General features: G+C 40.8%; 1 protein-coding gene across 1 annotated transcript in view; it reads right to left on the bottom strand.

Annotated features, from left to right (window-relative positions):
• scospondin (subcommissural organ spondin) overlaps positions 1-18,359 on the bottom strand; it is a 128,063-nt gene extending 109,704 nt beyond the window's left edge. Inside the window, exons 1-7 of the mRNA XM_037537369.1 lie at positions 18,073-18,359; positions 17,602-17,698; positions 11,585-11,794; positions 11,348-11,430; positions 7,254-7,424; positions 4,307-4,530; positions 2,635-2,737 (exon numbers count right to left, since the gene is read on the bottom strand). Of these exons, the coding sequence (XP_037393266.1) occupies positions 2,635-2,737; positions 4,307-4,530; positions 7,254-7,424; positions 11,348-11,430; positions 11,585-11,794; positions 17,602-17,654 (844 nt within the window). The 5' untranslated portion in view covers positions 17,655-17,698; positions 18,073-18,359. The remainder of the gene's footprint in view (positions 1-2,634; positions 2,738-4,306; positions 4,531-7,253; positions 7,425-11,347; positions 11,431-11,584; positions 11,795-17,601; positions 17,699-18,072) is intronic.
• Positions 18,360-18,579: the final 220 nt, after the last annotated feature.

Genomic DNA, 18,579 nt, shown 5'->3' with positions numbered 1-18,579 from the left:
AAAATGACACAAGAAGTACAGCATATCATTCATTTATTAATGTTGAACAAATTCCACTCTGCAAGACATTAAATATATACAATTTATTCAAATCATTTGTGTAATAATCACAGCAGTTTCATAGCATGGTCTGAGATGCTGTCTGGGATGAGAGGGAAAACAAACAGTTCAGAGAAAAATAACAATCCAGCTGAGAAATCTGTCAGAGGAAGCTCCACGGTTCGCAGAAATCAAAGCCATCTGTTTGTGAGCGTAACTAAGCCGCATTGCTTAAATCCACTTATTATGAAATCCAGTCTGAGCATCTTTAAAACAACAGCTTGATCTCTTATTAAATGAATCACTTAAGAAAGGAAGAAAATCAAACAGTATAAACAGGAACACATTATAGCCACAGTACAGCTGTAATGGCAAAGTCACAAAACAGAAATTGCCTATTCAAGACTCATGACAAGACTATGCACAACTAGCAAGCACTTTGTGCACATACAGTGGGGCAATATTTATTCAGCCACTGATTGTGCAAATTCTCCTACTTAGAAAGATGAGAGAGGTCTGTAATTTTCATCATAGGTACACTTCAACTATGAGAAACAAAATGAGAAAAAAAAAATCCAGGAAATCACATTGTAGGATTTTTAAAGAATTTATTTGTAAATTATGGTGGAAAATAAGTATTTAGTCAATAACAAAAGTTCAACTCAATACTTTGTAACATAACCTTTGTTGGCAATGACAGAGGTCAAACGTTTCCTGCAAGTCTTCACCAGGTTTGCACACATTGTAGCTGGTATTTTGGCCCATTCCTCCTGCAGATCTCCTCTTAAAGCAGTGATGTTTTGTGGCTGTCGCTGGGCAACATGGACTTTCAACTCACTCCACATATATTCTATGGGGTTGAGGTTTGGAGACTGGCTAGGCCACTCCAGGACCTTGAAATGCTTTTTATGGAGCCACTCCTTTGTTGCCCCAGTAGTGTGTTTGGGATCATTGTCATGCTGGAAGACCCAGCCACATTCCATCTTCAATGCTCTCACTGATGGAAGGAGGTTTTGGCTTAAAATCTCACGATACATGGCCCCGTTCATTCTTCCCTTAACACGGATCAGTCGTCCTGTCCCCTTTGCAGAAAAACAGCTCCAAGGCCTGATGTTTCCACCCCCATGCTTCACAGTAGGTATGGATGCAACTCAGCATTCTTCTTCCTCCAGAAACGACAAGTTGAGTTTTTACCAAAAAGTTCTATTTTGATTTCATCTGACCACATGATATTATCCCAGTCCTCTTCTGGATCATTCATATGCTGTCTGGCAAACTTCAGACGGGCCTGGACATGTACTGGCTTAAGCAGGGGGACATACCTGGCACTGCAGGATGCGAGTCCCTCTTGGCGTAGTGTGTTACTGAGGATAGCCTTTGCTACTTTGGTCCCAGCTCTCTGCAGGTCATTCATCAGGTCCCTCCGTGTAGTTCTGGGATTTTTGCCCACCATTCTCATGATCATTTTGACCCCACGGGATGAGATCTTGCGTGGACCCCAGATCGAGGGAGATTATCAATGGTCTTGTATGTCTTCCATTTTCCTACAATTGCTCCCACAGTTGATTTATTCACACCAACCTGCTTGCCTATTGTAGAGTCACTCTTCCCAGCCTGGTGCAGGGCTACAATTTCTTCCTGGTGTCCTTTGACAGCTCTTTGGTCTTGGACATGGTTAAGTTTGGAGTCTGACTGTTTGAGGCTGTGGACAGGTGTCTTTTTATACAGATAACGAGGTCAAACAGGTGCCATTAATACAGGTAACGAGTGGAGGACAGAAGAGCTTCTTAAAGAAGAAGTTACAGGTCTGTGAGAGCCAGAAATCTTGCTTGTTTGTGGGTTTAAAACTCCTACAATGTGATTTCCTGGATTTTTCTCTCTCATTTTGTCTCTCATAGCTGAAGTGTACCTGATGAAAATTAAAAAGTGTACATGATGAAAATTACAGACCTCTCTCGTCTTTCTAAGTAGGAGAACTTGCACAATCAATGGCTGACTAAATACTTTTTACCCCACTGTATAGGATCCCAGGGAAGCTGGGCGATCAAGAATGTCTGATCTCACAGACTCACAGATCACTACTCTGCAATACTCTTTAATACCTCTAACATTGATCACCATGAAATAACCTGCAACACAAAAAAATGAAGTAGGAGATCATTTTACAATGCACAATATTCACTTTGACCCCTACCCATTTACTTTACCTCTTCACCTGAAGCAACCTAAGTCTGTTTTAGACAACATTTCTATGCTGTCTGACTTTATCATAATTTTAAGAAACATCTTTAAAATATAAAGAGGCAAGAGATTCATTAACATATGCAAGTTAGGCTCTCTCAGCTATGAACCATGCTTCTGGGAAAGTCCTTATCACTGGGAAAATCTGGTCAAGTGACCACTTCACACAGCTAATGTCATGAAGCAAAGGTAACTGATGATGTGCTGGGCGTAAATGCAGACGCACATTTTATGACTGTACTTATGAAGGGCCAGTCGTATCTGACAGCACTTAAGGCACAATAATTAGATAAGCAATACAACAGGAACATTAGAACCTTGTTCAGAATGAAACATGGAGACAGAAATGTGTACCGTTTTGAAAGAAAGGTTCACCCTGTGGTAAAATGAGGCCATTGAGAGACATGTTGCTCTTATGAATAGACACTAGGTCAAGTCCCAACATCATCCGCAGTGCCTAAAAGTAAATAAGAGAGCTGTTAATAAGATACAAAATTAATAAGCTAACAGTTAATAAGATACAAAACAAAATGTCAAATATAAATACAAATATGCATTCATGTACTGATATGAATCAAAACAAACTACTGTACAATGAGGGCTCATTACAGATGGTACAGTAGTAGAGTAGTGATTTGTGAACCCACTTTTACCTATTTTTGAACAAAAACAGTACAAAGCACATATTTAATGTTTTTATCTTATCAGCTCCTTTTTTCGGTAAATACACACTCATTTTGAAACTGATGCCCACAACACATCCCAAAAAAGTGGTGACAAAAGTGATTTAAAAATAAGGACTTCATCAGGTGAGGTGACACAGTCATGCTGAGGAATAAAATAATTATTAAGTTAATAAGGAAAGGTGATGTAACACAGTGGGAAACATGGTCTGGTCCCAACTTTTTTGGAACATGTTGCAGGCATCATATTTAAAATGGACATATATTCCCAAAAAAGCTAAATATGTATATGAAAAAAAATCTTGGTTTAGTACTTGTTCAATTTAATACAAGTCAAACAGAACTGACAAATTATTTTACCTTTAATTATTTAAACTTGTTTGTACTAGTTTTATGCATAACACATGGGCAGAGTGTGTATAGTTTGCACCTGAAACTGCTGCAATAAACATAGAAAAAAGAAAATTGAGCTATTGTTTACTATTTTGTTTCATGCAACAGTGGATAAGTGCAGAAGATGCAAACCATAAAAAACAAGGTAAAAAAACCTTTAAATGAGCAAATAGTATTAAAAATTAATTTGCTGCAGACAGAAGACCAGATTTGATGGACAACGTCACGATTGGCCCCTCCCAGTCCTGTCCATGTGCGTTTGTTTTGGTTTTCTAGTCCTGCCCCCTCGTTTCATGACTCCACCCCTGATGGTCTCCACCTGTGTTTGCACCTGTCCCTTGTTACCCTTATGTATTTAAGCCCTGTGTTTTCCCCAGTCTGGTGACTGGTCTTTGTTTGAATCTCTGTCTGTGTTGTTGGTGTTATATGCTGTGTTGGTTGTACTGGTGTTGTTTGTTTGATTCTGGTTTATGTCATGTCTGGTCCCTGATCTATCCGTGTTGGCTCATTGACTGGACAGTCTCGACCCTGATTTTGGATTTGCACTTAATAAATCTTGCCTATCTCAGCACGTGCGTCTGCCTCCTCGCTCCCCGTCACACGTGTATTTTTAGTTTAATCTTTTTAAATATAATTTGTCAAGAAGCAAAGAGAGACCAGATAGCTTCTTATACTGTTTATCCAGATTAATTAAGAATACATTTTTGTTTGGTTCTTGCATAAAAAAAAAAGAGTATGATTGGAGTGGGTGGAGTGAGCAGCCTCGCAAGTAGAATCTCATTTCTGATTTTCTACTCTACATTTACAAAAATGAGCTTTGTAATAATGCAGTATGTACTTTGTCTGTTTGTTTTTCATGGTTTCAGTTACTATGTTGAGCATCTCCGGTGCTAAAAATGTGTACTGAGGACCAGTGCAGCCATAACTGGTAGAATGTGCATGTGCTGTACCTTACTGCAGTGCCCTCTGCCATCACACACAGTGCTGATGTAGACAGCCCAGGTACCATCAGTGGAGGAGGCCAGCACGTAGGTGCAGCCACCCTGGAAATGGAAGTGCTTCCTGTCGAAGGAGCGATAATGTGCTCCACCCCAGCTCATGCAAGTCGCAGAGGCCTTGGGGTCTCGAAGCCCACCAAGGATACCCCCATGAAGCAGGGGTGGGGACTGAGAATCTGAGGACACAGAACAAATACAATGTTTGTTTTTGAGAAAGGTCCTAAAAAGAGTCTATGTCAGATTCTTGCTGTGTTATTAAACAACAGAACTGTTCACACTTGAGTGTGTGTATAGTCTGTTATTACCTAAGAACAAATTCCAAATAAGAAAACATTAGTAAATGTCAAAATATTTGTTAAAACTGCGTAAGTGGGTTTTAAAAACTAATTTCTTCTGAAGAACAGTTGGTGAATGTATTTTGGACTTTTATTTCCTAATACTTGCATTGCCTAAATTTTTTGACAGGGCTTTTTTTTTATTAAACTTAATGGCAAAATCATATATTTATAGTCTTTGACAGTGAGTACTTATTTTTTTGTATTTCTGACATCTTATGTCAAAATAACATCTTACTTTCTCAAAACAACTATTTATTATGTTAAAACAATCACCTACCTTCTCGATAAGTAGCTATTAGGTTTTCCACTTGATCATTATTCAGATTCTGTATCTTTTTAGATATATTAAGCCATTGTTTTGGGTTAATATGTAACAGTGTCACAGTTGGTGAGACTGTGAAATATTAACTAAAAAAAGTACTAGAAAAAGTAGTAATGACTGAAAACACTGTCATAAACATCTTCAGTAATGTATTCCATAACAATACATAAAAAAATAAGATTTTCAGAATACATTTAGAATACATTTATAACACATCCTTGTAAGGCACAGAGGAAAATCTGTATAAAAAAAAAAAAAAAAAAAAAAAAAAGTCACTCTGTTACTTGCTGTTACTTTGAAAATGTTAAACTTTTTCTTCTCTCACTCACAAGCTTTTCCACTACTAAGGAGGCTGAGGAGGTTTGATCATCCTTCAAAAGAGCTCAGTAACACTGAGATTAATAACTGACTCTTCACATTGGTTTATCAGTCTACTCAGGCTTTAGCAGGAACTTCAATGTTTGTAAGGAAACCATTCATTTGGATCTTCTTTAAAATTTGTCTGGTGAGCACATTTGCATGATTCTAGAATACTTAATAAATAAATAAGCAGTGATGGTGTTTCTTTTGAAGATTGTATGTTTTTTTATTTAGTTGGTAAGTATTCTAAAAGTATTCTCCTAAAAGGTAAGTGTATTCCAGGTACTGCCTTCACAAAATGTAAATTCTGAAATGTATTCTGTTCCATCCTAACCCTGCACAGTTTAATCCTGAAACAGACATATACAACCCTCTTCTTTTCTCCTACTTTGCAGAAACAGGCTTTCATGCAGAAAAGCATGTGAGCCAAATAGGGGATTATCCAGCATACAGTATGTTAATTACGACACCTGTATTGATATGCATCAGAGTATTTAGTAGATTTTAGTTTAGCTGACTAAACTGGCCTCTCACTTTGGCCCAAAATGCCAGTAGCCTGTTGGTAATTACTGCCTGTCTTAGGCTTTTGTACAATAATCTGCAGACAAATACCTTATTTACAATATTTGCCATGTCATTTGTACATAGCGTACAAACGTTTGCATATGACAGTAAAGCCGAAACCTAATTTTAGCATTTCAGAGTAAAGAGTTTCCCAATCCCCCTTACTCCCACCAGAGGCCCATGTTTGGTAGGGAAAGAAGGTATCCATGACAAGTGCTAAACCAAACCTTTACACAAGGATATACGAAATGATTTGTGTTAGAAGAACATGATACTGCCGCTGTGTCTATGTTTTTGGTTTTAGAACATGCCAGAGCAGATCTGAGACAGGGACGAAGAAACAGGACATGAGACAGGTTCCTGATTAGTGGTCGAAGTACTGACATCAAAGCCTATCTAGGTCCCCTGACTCTGCCCTGCAAGCTGTTTGGACACATCAAGAAGATGGCTACCACTGCAACAAGCTGTATGATAAAGAAACAACATTTAACAAAAAGGGAATAAGACCATTCTGTGAGCACAAAATCATATCTTAGGACGTGATGTTTGTTTGTCATGCCTTGTATCACTGCTTTCATGTGATGCCAATGTCTAATATTTCTACGCAAGCTTTATGTACAGATCATTCCACTTCTGAAACCATGAGAATAAGAGCAAATGATGGCAGATGGTATAAGTGATGATAACTGGACATTGCCTATTATTAGATGTCTGAAGTCAAATAGAGCTGCCTGTTATAATTCAGATGCTGATAGCTCCCGGATTGTTGACTGGCCGTATATGAGTTGGCAATACTAATTACAACTTTATAGTTCATAGCTATAAAATAGTAGCTATTGTTATTTACTCTTAACTCAAATTACATTAAGTGCTTAACGACTAAACTACACCAGTGGAGATGTTCCTTATGAACATGGCAACACTTTATATCCCCATTTGCCTGTGCTTGAACTGAAGGGAAAGAGATCCGTCTTTAGGATGTATAGAAAGGGGTAAGAGGAGAGGATAAATTGATTACACTGTGAGAACTTACGTTTTAGAGTGTGTTCTAAGGGGGCAATGTATAAATGTACTGCTCTGTAATGTGTTTAGTCTTGTGTTATATGTCACTATATTCAGTACTGTGTCCATGTAATAAAACTGCATCAGCCCAGTGTCTTACAGGCTGGCTAGGTGTCTGGTACCTGCATGCAAATGAATAAACTTCACTTCTCCAGCCCCCTCGTTAAGTTATGGTTTGAATTCTTCAGAACGCAACATGATTCTATGAGATCTCACCTGAAATGATTTTTTAATGCCAAAAGAACCCACAAACCTGGCAAGAGTGTGTAGGAGCAAGAAAGGCAAGTCTGATCAGAAGCATTTTTCCAACTTAGACCCCACAGGCTACCACAGCATTGCTCCAGAGACATAAGCGAGGAGTTCTGAACACCAGGGAACTCTTCACAATTCCACGTCGAGAAACACAGCCCCCGAAAACTCACTCCTAAAAGAGACAAAGAGAAAAGTAACAAAATGGCTGTATGAAAAAATGACATTGCATACTTCTGCACATTTTAATATACATCCATCCATCCATCCATTATCTTCTGCTTGTCCGGGGTTCGGGTCGCGGGGGCAGCATCCTAAGCAATGAAGCCCAGACCTCCCTTTCCCCAGCCACTTCCACCAGATCTCCAAGGGGGATTCCGAGGCGGTCCCAGGCCAGCTGGGCGATATAGTCGCGCCAGCGTGTCCTGGGTCTTCCCCGGGGTCTCCTCCCAGGTGGACTCGCCTGTGACACCTCCCGAGGGAGGCGTCCAGGAGGCATCCTAACCAGATGCCCGAACCACCTCAGCTGGCTCCTCTCGACGTGAAGAAGCAGCGGCTCTACTCCGAGTCCCTCCCGGATGACTGAACTTCTCACCCTATCTCTAAGGGAGGGTCCAGACACCCTGCGGAGGAAACTCTTTTCGGCCGCTTGTATTCGCGATCTTATTCTTTCGGTCATTACCCAAAGCTCATGACCATAGGTGAGGGTGGGAACGTAGATCGACCGGTAAATCGAGAGCCTTGCCTTATGGCTCAGCTCTTTCTTTACCACAACAGACCGGTAAAGAGCCCGCATCACTGCTGACCCAGCACCAATCCGCCTGTCAATCTCCCGCTCCCTTGTACCATCACTCGTGAACAAGACCCCGAGATACTTGAACTCCTCCACTTGAGGCAAGAGCCTATCCCCGACCCAGAGAGGGCTCTCCACCCTTTTCCGCCTGAGAACCATGGTCTCGGATTTAGAGGTACTGATTCTCATCCCAGCCGCTTCACACTCGGCTGCAAACCGATCCAGCGAAAGCTGAAGTTCGCGGCCTGATGTCCCCAATAGGACCACATCATCTGCAAACAGCAGTGATGTGACCCTGAGGTCACCAAACCGGACACCCTCCATCCCTTGACTGAGCCTAGAAATTCTATCCATAAAAATTATGAATAGAATCAGTGACAAAGGGCAGCCCTGACGGAGTCCAACTCTCACTGGGAACGAGTCTGACTTACTGCCGGCTATGCGAACCAAACTCCAGCTTTGTTTGTACAGGGCCTGAATGGCTCGTAGCAAAGAGCCATGTACCCCGTACTCCCGAAGCACCTCCCACAGAATACCCCGGGGAACACAGTCGAATGCCTTCTCCAGATCCACAAAGCACATGTGGGCTGGTTGGGCAAACTCCCATGAACCCTCCAGAATCCTGGAGAGGGTGAAGAGTTGGTCCAGTGTTCCACGACCAGGGCAGAACCCGCACTGTTCCTCCTGAATCCGAGGTTCGACTATAAGCCGGACTCTCTTCTCCAGTACCCCTGCATAGACCTTGCCAGGGAGGCTGAGGAGTGTGATTCCCCTGTAGTTGGAACACACCCTCCGGTCCCCTTTTTTAAAAAGAGGCACCACCACCCCAGTCTGCCAATCCAGTGGCACCGCCCCCGATGTCCACGCAATGTTGAAAAGGCGTGTCAGCCAAGACAGCCCCACAACATCCAGAGCCTTGAGGAACTCAGGGCGGATCTCATCCACCCCTGGAGCCTTGCCACCAAGGAGCTTCTTAACTACCTTAGCGACTTCGGCCTCAGTAATGGACAAGCCTATTCCCATGTCCCCAGACTCAGCCTCCTCACTGGAGAACGTGTCGGTGGGATTGAGAAGGTCCTCAAAGTATTCCTTCCACCGCCCAATGACGTCTTCAGTCGAAGTCAGCAGCACACCATCTCCACTATATACAGTGCTAGTGGCACACTGCTTTCCCCTTCTGAGTCGCCTGACGGTTTGCCAGAATCTTTTCGGAGCCGACTTAAAGTCAGTTTCCAAGGCCTCACCAAACTCCTCCCATACACGGGTTTTTGCCTTGGCAACAACTGAAGCCGCAGATTGCTTGGCCTGTCGATACCTGCCCGGTAGGACTCCTTCTTCAGCTTGACGGCATCTCTCACCTGGGGTGTCCACCACCTGGTTCGAGGATTACCGCCCCGACAGGCACCAACTACCTTACGGCCACAGCTACAGTCAGCCGCTTCAGCAATGGAGGAACGGAACATGGCCCATTCTGAGTCAATGTCCTGTCAAAATATCTGGTCAAAGTTCTGACGGAGGTGTGAGTTGAAGATCAATCTGACAGGTTCTTCTGCTAGACATTCCCAGCAAACCCTCACTATGCGTTTGGGCTTGCCTGGTCTGACCGGCATCTTCCCCCACCACCTGATCCAACTCACCACCAGGTGGTGATCAGTTGACAGCTCAGCTCCTCTCTTTACCCGAGTGTCAAAAACACATGGCCGCAAGTCCGATGACACGACTACATAGTCACTCATTGAACTGCGGCCTAGGGTGTCCTGGTGCCATGTGCACTTATGGACATCCTTGTGTTCAAACATGGTGTTCGTGATGGACAAACTGTGGTTTGCGCAGAAGTCCAAAAACTGAACACCACTCGGGTTCAGATCAGAGAGGCCATTCCTCCCAATCACACCCCTCCAGGTCTCACTGTCATTGCCCACGTGAGCGTTGAAGTCCCCCAGTAGGACAATAGAGTCTCCAGGAGGAGCACTTTCAAGCACCCTTCCCAAGGACTCTAGGAAGGCTGGGTACTCTGAACTGCTGTTCGGTGCATAAGCACAGACAACAGTCAGGACCCGTTCCCCAACCCGAAGGCGTAGGGAAGCTACCCTCTCGTCCACCGGAGAAAACCCCAACATACAGGCACCAAGTCGAGGGGCTATGAAAAAGCCCACACCTGCCCGCCGCCTCTCACCATGGGCAACTCCAGAAAAGAATAAAGTCCAGCCCCTCTCAAGGAGATTGGACCCAGAGCCCAAGCTGTGTGTTGAGGTGAGCCCGACTATATCTAGCCGGTATCTCTCAACCTCGCGCACCAACTCAGGCTCCTTCCCCGCCAGTGAGGTAACGTTCCTATTTCCAAAAGCCAGTTTCAGCAACCGAGGATCAGAACGCCAAGGCCCACGCCTTCGGACACTGCCCGATCCACAACGCACCGAACCCCTACTACTGCCCCTCCCATTGGTGGTGGGTCGATGAGAGGGGGGACTCATGTAACTCCTTCGGGCTGGGCCCGGCCGGGCACCATGAGTAAATGCCCGGCCACCAGACGCTCGCTGGCGAGCCCCTCTCCCAGGCCTGGCTCCAGGGTGGGGCCCCGGTAACCCTGTTCCGGGCAGGGTACACAAGTCCTGTTTTCGTCTTTTCATATTTTTTTTTTAATATACATATTATATATTTTTTTTATTTATTTATTTTAATATACAGTTACTGTTTATTTTGGGGGGATGAGAAACAGAGTGCCAATTTAAACCATTTAATTAAACAACTATGCTCAAACAGAAGTGATCAGCAGCCAAGTAAGTGAAGATGAAATCAGAAACAAAGAGGAAATAAAGAGCAGAAAAAGAAAGAAAATAACTAGAAAAGACTGGAACATGTTGTAGTAAAGGCAGAAATCTCCTAGAACTCTGCATCCATATACAGTATTGCAATGACAGTCACACATGCTCGCCCAGTCAATGTTTCTCTTGACCTCATAAGCTCTAATGCTCAGTTTTCAAAGCCAATATACGCGTTTTTAAAAAGGTTTGATCAATTAAATTGTCAGTTCATAACAAAATACAAACCTAATACAAAAAATATTTAATGTGTTAAACAGTTCAACTGGTTTGATTTAACTCAAATACATACATTGAATGAAACATTTGCAAGAATAGTTAGCATGAAAAAAAGTGATATTTTACATTAGTTCAAGGCTCAAAAACTATTGAAAACAACTTGCGTCCTGTTCCACTTTTTTATAGTGTAAAAACACTTGAAATATATGTCCACCTAATGTTTACAGTATGATGATGTTTACACTGTTAAACATGGTCTCTTACCCTGTGTGCAGTGAGGACCACCCCAGCCTTCACAGCAGGCCCGTACTGTCCTGTTCACTCGTTCAGTCACGACGTTTGCAGGTCTACAACAAACATTTTTAGTCAGTCATGTGTAAATGTTTCAATAACTAGGGGTGTTCAAACTTTTGGATGTGCCTGAATAAAACAATTTTTTTTAAAATCTTTCAAACGAGCAAAGAATGTCCAAAATGGTTTGAATGTGATCATTTTCCTCACTTGAACAAATAGCAGGAAGCCTTGGGACCTTGTCTTTTGTAATACAGAGCAATGCCATCGTCACCGCCGTGTGTGTGGCGCATTCTGTCCACATCCAGCCTCCAGCCCTGTGTGTTGTACTGGTACACCTCAGAGCACTGCACTTCAAGCTGCAAGCGGGGGGTGATTATATTCTCCAGTTTGTCCTCCACAGAGTGTTCACACCAGTGACTAACGTTCAAAAGCAGAAGTTAGTTTCTGTCGAAGTACAGTACATCGTAGCAGTTTTCACAGTTGTCTTTGGCATTTATTATGAGGGGAAGTCAAAGGAAGCCTGTTTTGTATACAAGTTGAGCAAGCTGATTTATCTACTACCACTTATCTTAAAACAATCAGACATTATCAGACCAAAAAAAAAAAGCTAACTAAAATAGCAACTAATCAGTACTGATGGATATTTGCTGAATCTAATGATCTTCAGAGTGCTGAGATTTGTGCATTACAAATGTATTAGAGGTAGATTTAAAATGATTTAGAAATTATAGCGTACTATTAAAACCTACATTATCACTGAGCTTTTTTTATAATAATCTTAGCCACAAATAATAAAAAAAAGATTTTTGCCCAATACCAAAAATATATTTCACAACAATTTTTTACAAAACTATCCACCCACACAACAGACAGGACTCTTGATTATGCAATATCAAGGGATGCATGCTTTCATTTAATCACACTACTTGCCACATTTTAAATCACAACCTGCAAAATTCACAAAGTTCAGTCCTCTGTTGTACATAAGAACCACTTACAGTCATTATGACACCATTTAATGCTCATCTTTATGGGTTTTAGGGAACAAAAATCACAGCGAAACTAAAACTGGAGGTTCAGACACCTACAATATGTCACAAGGGCACCTTGCGATCAATGTTTTTCACAGGTCTAGAAATATTGTGGCCTCCACCTGTATTTTTTTTTTTACCTGTTCTAGATTTTTACTAGATTTTTATCCAGTTAAATGGTGTTTTCATATTATGCCAGTAGAGGATGTTTGTGCACCCTGCACTTCACACATTTAAATGCACAGTTAATGGTAATTTGTTGAATTAAACACATTAGACAAAATAAACATAAAATGTGGCCTCTGTAAAAGTTATAGGACACTTTCTATGTCATGGTTATTTTCCTCTCAATATGGTAAATTTAACAAATAAACAAACACTGCGCTAAAATGTGCATATTTAAGTGTGTTCACTGTAGACGAGGTGTCCACTTATTGTCATTTCGAAAGCCGAGACAAAAAATCTTCAAACTTTACTGTTTTGCCATAACACAAGCACAAATGTGAAGAAAGATTTAATTAACATTTAAATGTGCATACAACATTGTTATAATGAGAAATATTTGATATATTGACTAGTTTTAAGATGATTCACTTCTCCTCAGTTTCCACTTCTTTTTTTATTTAAGATTGAGATCCTCTTTAAAAGCTTATGGTGTTAAACAAACATCCTAATTCTTCAGTTTCTTAATTTTGGGAGAGTGAAATTAATGCTAAAACACAATGTGGCACAATTATTTCAGTCCAAAACAAGAACGAGTGTGTCCTGGTTGAACACAGGCAAAGAACTGTACAAATAATAAGAGCTTAATGACCCATATAAACTGAATAACCATTCAAGCTGGAAGAGTGTTTGGAAACTCTTTAATATTGCAGTGTGTTTTCTCCTCGTTTGTATCACTGAACATCACTACTATCATGATTAGCATTCATACAGTTGGCATGTAATATTAACTGATATCTCTACAGTACTACTATGATGAACAATCTTGTGGAGACATCTTGGGCTTTGTGTATATAGTTTTATGACTTGTCCATAAATTTATTTTTATTTGTGTTTTTTAGCTAATCACTAAAGGGACTTCAGGTATGGCGCAGACACAAGTAGCAGCTTATGCTTGAGGCTCCCAGACGGTCTTATTCCCCCTTAAATAAATACTGAGCCTTGAAGTCGACAAGTTGTGTTTTGTGCCATGGAAGGGGGACATAAAAGAAAGACAAGAGGAAATCTGCAACAAAATATTAAGATGGAGGATAAACCCTCGAATGAAAACGAAGAAGCCAGCAACGACGCTAGCAACCTGACCGGGCATGAAGCTATGGAAGCTATCCAAGCTAATATCATTAGCGAGATACGGGGGATTCGTTCGGACGTGAAAAAGGAGCTTGGCGGAACGGTGGGACTGTTGAAAAAGGAACTGGTAGACTTTAGAGAAGAAGTCAACCAGAAGCTGAACTCTACCGGGTCTGACCTGAAAGAAGTAACTGGCAGAGTTGAGGAGACGGAGCGGCGAGTAGCTGAAGTGGAAGAGTGGAGCGCCGAAGTTAAGCAGGTGCCCTCTCGTGTTTTAGAGCTCCAAGAGGATCCCCGAGCTCAGCTAACAGAGCTGGAGGCGCGTTCACGCAGAAATAACATACGAACACACGGAATTGCGGAGGGAGACAATATGGAGGAATTTCTGGAAAAGTTTAGCACAACAGAGTTCTCTCTTCCCAACGCCACCCTCGCTGTACAGCGCTGCCACCGGTCCCTTGGACCTAAACCAAAACAAGGTTCCAACCCAAGGTCTATAGTGGTCTGTTTCCAGGAGTATAAAACAAAAGATCTGGTTCTCCGATCTGCCTGGAAAAAGAAAGAGATGTTCAAACAAGCCTCTGTGGTGTAAGATTACCCCCCCCCCGGAATTCTCAGGAAATGAACGGTATTTTCCAGGCACTATTACAACGAGAATGAGATAACTTTCATGGGAAGCTGCGAGCGGAACATCACGTCCACACCGCGAAGCTCGTTTGATGCACTTTCAGGAGAAGCTAAGAGGATTTCGTCACCGCGGCGACACAACTCCCCAACATGATGGACTGAGTGGCTTCCAAGAAAAAGGAAAAGAGAGAGAGAGAGAGGAATATAAGAAAAGTCTGGTAATAGTAATTAGTAATTTTTTGTTATGATATATAAAAGATACGAGAGAATTTCCTGTTGTAAGCCTAAGCCTTGGAACCGACCGTATGTCTGGAAATTGATGTTTGCGTTTTATGTGCACTGCTCTGATCCTAAATGATCAGAAATATCTGGTCGCACCAGGTACGGCTCCTTTAGTTTTAAGGGCTTCCCTTCCTAACCTAGAAGTTGAGTTTACACTTCAGAGAGGGAGGTCACCATGGTTAAATATGAATGTTTGTACATGTTTGTTGAGTTTCCTTTTGGTTTTTAGGCAGATTCATTGCTCAGGTTCCCCTGTGATATTTAAATATTTAGGTAAAGAGTTTTTCTTTTTTGAAGTGAAATGCAGCATCAACAATATAAAGTCATTTCTCTCAATGTGAATGGGCTACATAATCCTATCAAAAGAAGTAAGGCAATATCTAAAACGAAAAAAGAAAAGCAAGACATCATTTTCTGGCAAGAGACACACCTTTCAAATAGTGAACATAGGAAGCTGCGGAAAATGGGGTTTAAGAACCTATATTACTCTTCTTTTGAAAAGAACCATACAAGAGGGGTAGCTATACTTATATCAAACAGAATACATTTCCAGTTTTCCTCACAAATGACTGACAAAGAGGGGTGTTACATAATGGTTAAAGGATTTCTTGATCATAAAGAAATTACACTGCTGAATGTATACAGACCACCAGGCAGTGATAAACAGTTGATTAAGAAGATTTTTAACATGATATCTTTGGAAACATCAGGGGTGCTGATATGCGGGGTGATTGGAATATCCATCTACACCCCTCATTCGATTCTTCAAGTAGAACAAGAACAATTAACCCTGACGCAACATAAATTGCTCAAAGAACCTGGTTTGGTAGATATCTGGAGGGATACACTGTACTTTTTTTCCCATGCGCATTCTGTTTACACAAGAATTGATTATTTCTTTATGTGTAATTCAGAGAAACACAGGATTCAGAGTTGTGATATAGGGGTAAGGGACATCTCTGACCATGCAGGTGTATATATAACACTACATTTAGACAACAAACCCAAAGAGACCCTATGGAGACTTAACACATATTCAGGCTATAAACTAAATTTACATAAAACTCAAATTCTTACTTTTAACTATAATCCACAGGTAAAAGTTCACAAAAGGCAAATATTTAAATGGGAATGTACAATAATTAAATATCTAGGTGTGCAAAAACCTAAGGGCCTATCTGGTATTTATATGCATAACTAAACCCCACTAACAGTTGAAATCAAAACAGACTTAAACCGTTGGTCATTGTTGCCAATGAGTATGTCCAACTGAATAGATGCTGTAAAAATGAATATATTACCTAGGCTGCTCTTTCTTTTTCAATCATTACCTGTGGAGGTACCTCTCAAACAGTTTCATGAGTGGAAAAGAATGATCTCAACCTTTATTTGGGGAAAACAAAAACCAAGAATTAGACTACAGACATTACAGTTACCCAGGGAACGGGGTGGAATGGCCTTACCTTGCTTAGAAGACTATTACAGAGCGGCACAGTTACGCTTTATGGTATGTTGGTGTGACCCGGAAGATGACGCAAAATGGAAAGATTTAGAACAAAGCCAATTGAATATACCCTTGCCATCTATACTAGGTGATAAGAATCTTTTAAAGGAACATCTAGATAAAGTGTCCCTCTAAATATTTGGTATAAAGAAATTAAAGATCCAGAATTTGAAAGAAATGTACGAAGTTTACGTTGGATAACATATGACACAGAATTCACACCAGCTAAACTGGATGCCAGATTTAAATATTGGATGAATAAAGGCATAACTTCATACTGCACAATATCTGCCGAAAAAGGTCTAAATACCTTTCAACAACTTACAAAAAAATATAATTGGGAGAAACATGATTTCTTTAGATATTTTCAAATGAGATCTTAAATGGACAAGAACATTAAAACGGTGGGAGAAAAAGGAATGACTTTAATTAAGATATTTATCGACTCATATAAATGGAACACCAACCGAGGATTAATTTCAAGAATTTACTCGTCTCTACAGCTGGAAAAGGGTCTTTCCTCAATGTACATTAAGTCAAGATGGGAGAAAGAGGCTAGTATAAAATTATCTGAGGACGACTGGCTAAACATATGTAGGATATTGTCTACTACCTGTAGCTCAGGTCTTTGGAGGGAATTTACTTGGAAAAACATTTTTACACAAAACAAAAAGATGTTTTATAACCCTGAATATTAAAAAATTACAAAGTAACAATCCAATACATGGTCAGTGTTGGAGAATGTGTGGTAATATGTCTGCTGGTCATTTTCATATTTTTTGGGAATGTCCAAACATTTCTACTTACTGGGTAAAGGTGGTAAAGGAGATCAGAGCAATATTTAATTTTGGACTTGATTTTGATTTCAGTGTCATTTACTTGGGAAACATACCAGCTGAATTGAGAAAACAGGATAGATACTTGTTACAGATTTTATTAGCAGGTAGTAAAAAAGCAATAACTAGGAAATGGCTAAGCACAGAATCCCCAACACTCTCTGAATGGGTAGAAATAATTGAGGAGATTTATGCTATGGAGAGAATGATTTTCATTGAGACATGCCTCTAACAGATGTGAAAAATATTGGAGAAACTGGACATCATACTTGGCTCTGACATGATATACCTGCTCATGTAATGCTGCTTGTATTCTGACCACACATATGTGTGTGTATGTGTGTGTATGAGGGTCCCCCCTCCCCTTCTTACCACTCTGTAATTGCTAATGATCCACCAACATTGAAAATTTGCAGCTATGTAACCTTGCTGAGGACAAAAGATATATAGCACAGTGTAACTCTTTTTCTTTATATATGCATGTATGTGGAAAGCATTTCAACATTTTTATAAGGGTTCCTGACTTTTTCCGATCTGCCTTTTCTGTTGTTGTTGTTTTTTTGGCCCCTTTCTCCCATGTCCACTGTCTACATCCAATAAAAATAAAGTTAAAAAAAAATAATAATAATCACTAAAAATGTAGATGTTTACCCTGTTCCCATGACGAGACGCAGCCCCAACAAAGATACAAGCAAAGCCTTCATGATGTCTCCAGGTGCCTGTTTCCTTGGTGAAGTGAAAGGGAAAACTGAAAAACAAAATCTGCAGTCAATTGAAGTACTCCTGGATGCAGATTGTTGTCGTTACTGTTGCTACATGATTGCATTTCTGCATTGTCATTACTGTTTAATCACTGTTTCCCTCTGTTCAGCACATAGTGCACGTATCCAAATTCATTTACCATTTTTAATTCTGTTCTACTGATGTGCCTTGAGAATGCATCATAAAGGTACAAGATACGGCTTATTTCTTTCATCACTCGAATCATAAATTTAAGTCGTTCACAACATGATGACACACCTTTGCCTTCTATGTGATGCAATGTGCAAATTAAAAATCCAGTGCAAATTTCAGGTAATGTTTTAAAACAGGAATTAATCAATCAAGCATGAAATGAGTTACCTGGGTCTTCAGAGTTCTTTTCACTTAACCTCCAACAGGATTCCGTCACTTTCCTATAAGGTTGTTTTGTTCAATTACTGCTTTTAATCTCTCCATTTGGTCTTGCTTTTTCCACTGTTGTGCATAGTTTCCATTTCTGGTTCACTTGATGTTCGGTGTAGAACTTCAATGTCTATTCCTTTTTTCACTTTTGGTCACACATGCAGTGCAGTTCCTCTGTAAGAGTCATGGACCTGCTTGTAAGCCCGAATGGTGTCTTTTAAATGGCAGGGGACTCAGACCTACAGCAGCATCTGAGAGGCATGCAATTGGAGGACAAGTCATGGAGCCACAGCTGCAAGGTCAGCCATTAGTTGTTCGTCTGCTGATGACAATGCTCAGTGGTCAGTCAGAGGAGGGAGGTAGCATGGTTAGACCCAGAGCCTTTTGCTAAAGAGTTGTTTGTGCAGGTCTAATCCTATAAAGAAATGCTTTAGTGGAGGTATTTCAACAGCGTTTATTTAATGA

This window comes from Pygocentrus nattereri, chromosome 3, assembly GCF_015220715.1.
Source record: "Pygocentrus nattereri isolate fPygNat1 chromosome 3, fPygNat1.pri, whole genome shotgun sequence".
Lineage (NCBI taxonomy): Eukaryota > Metazoa > Chordata > Actinopteri > Characiformes > Serrasalmidae > Pygocentrus > Pygocentrus nattereri.
This window is presented reverse-complemented; position numbering and strand designations above follow the sequence as displayed.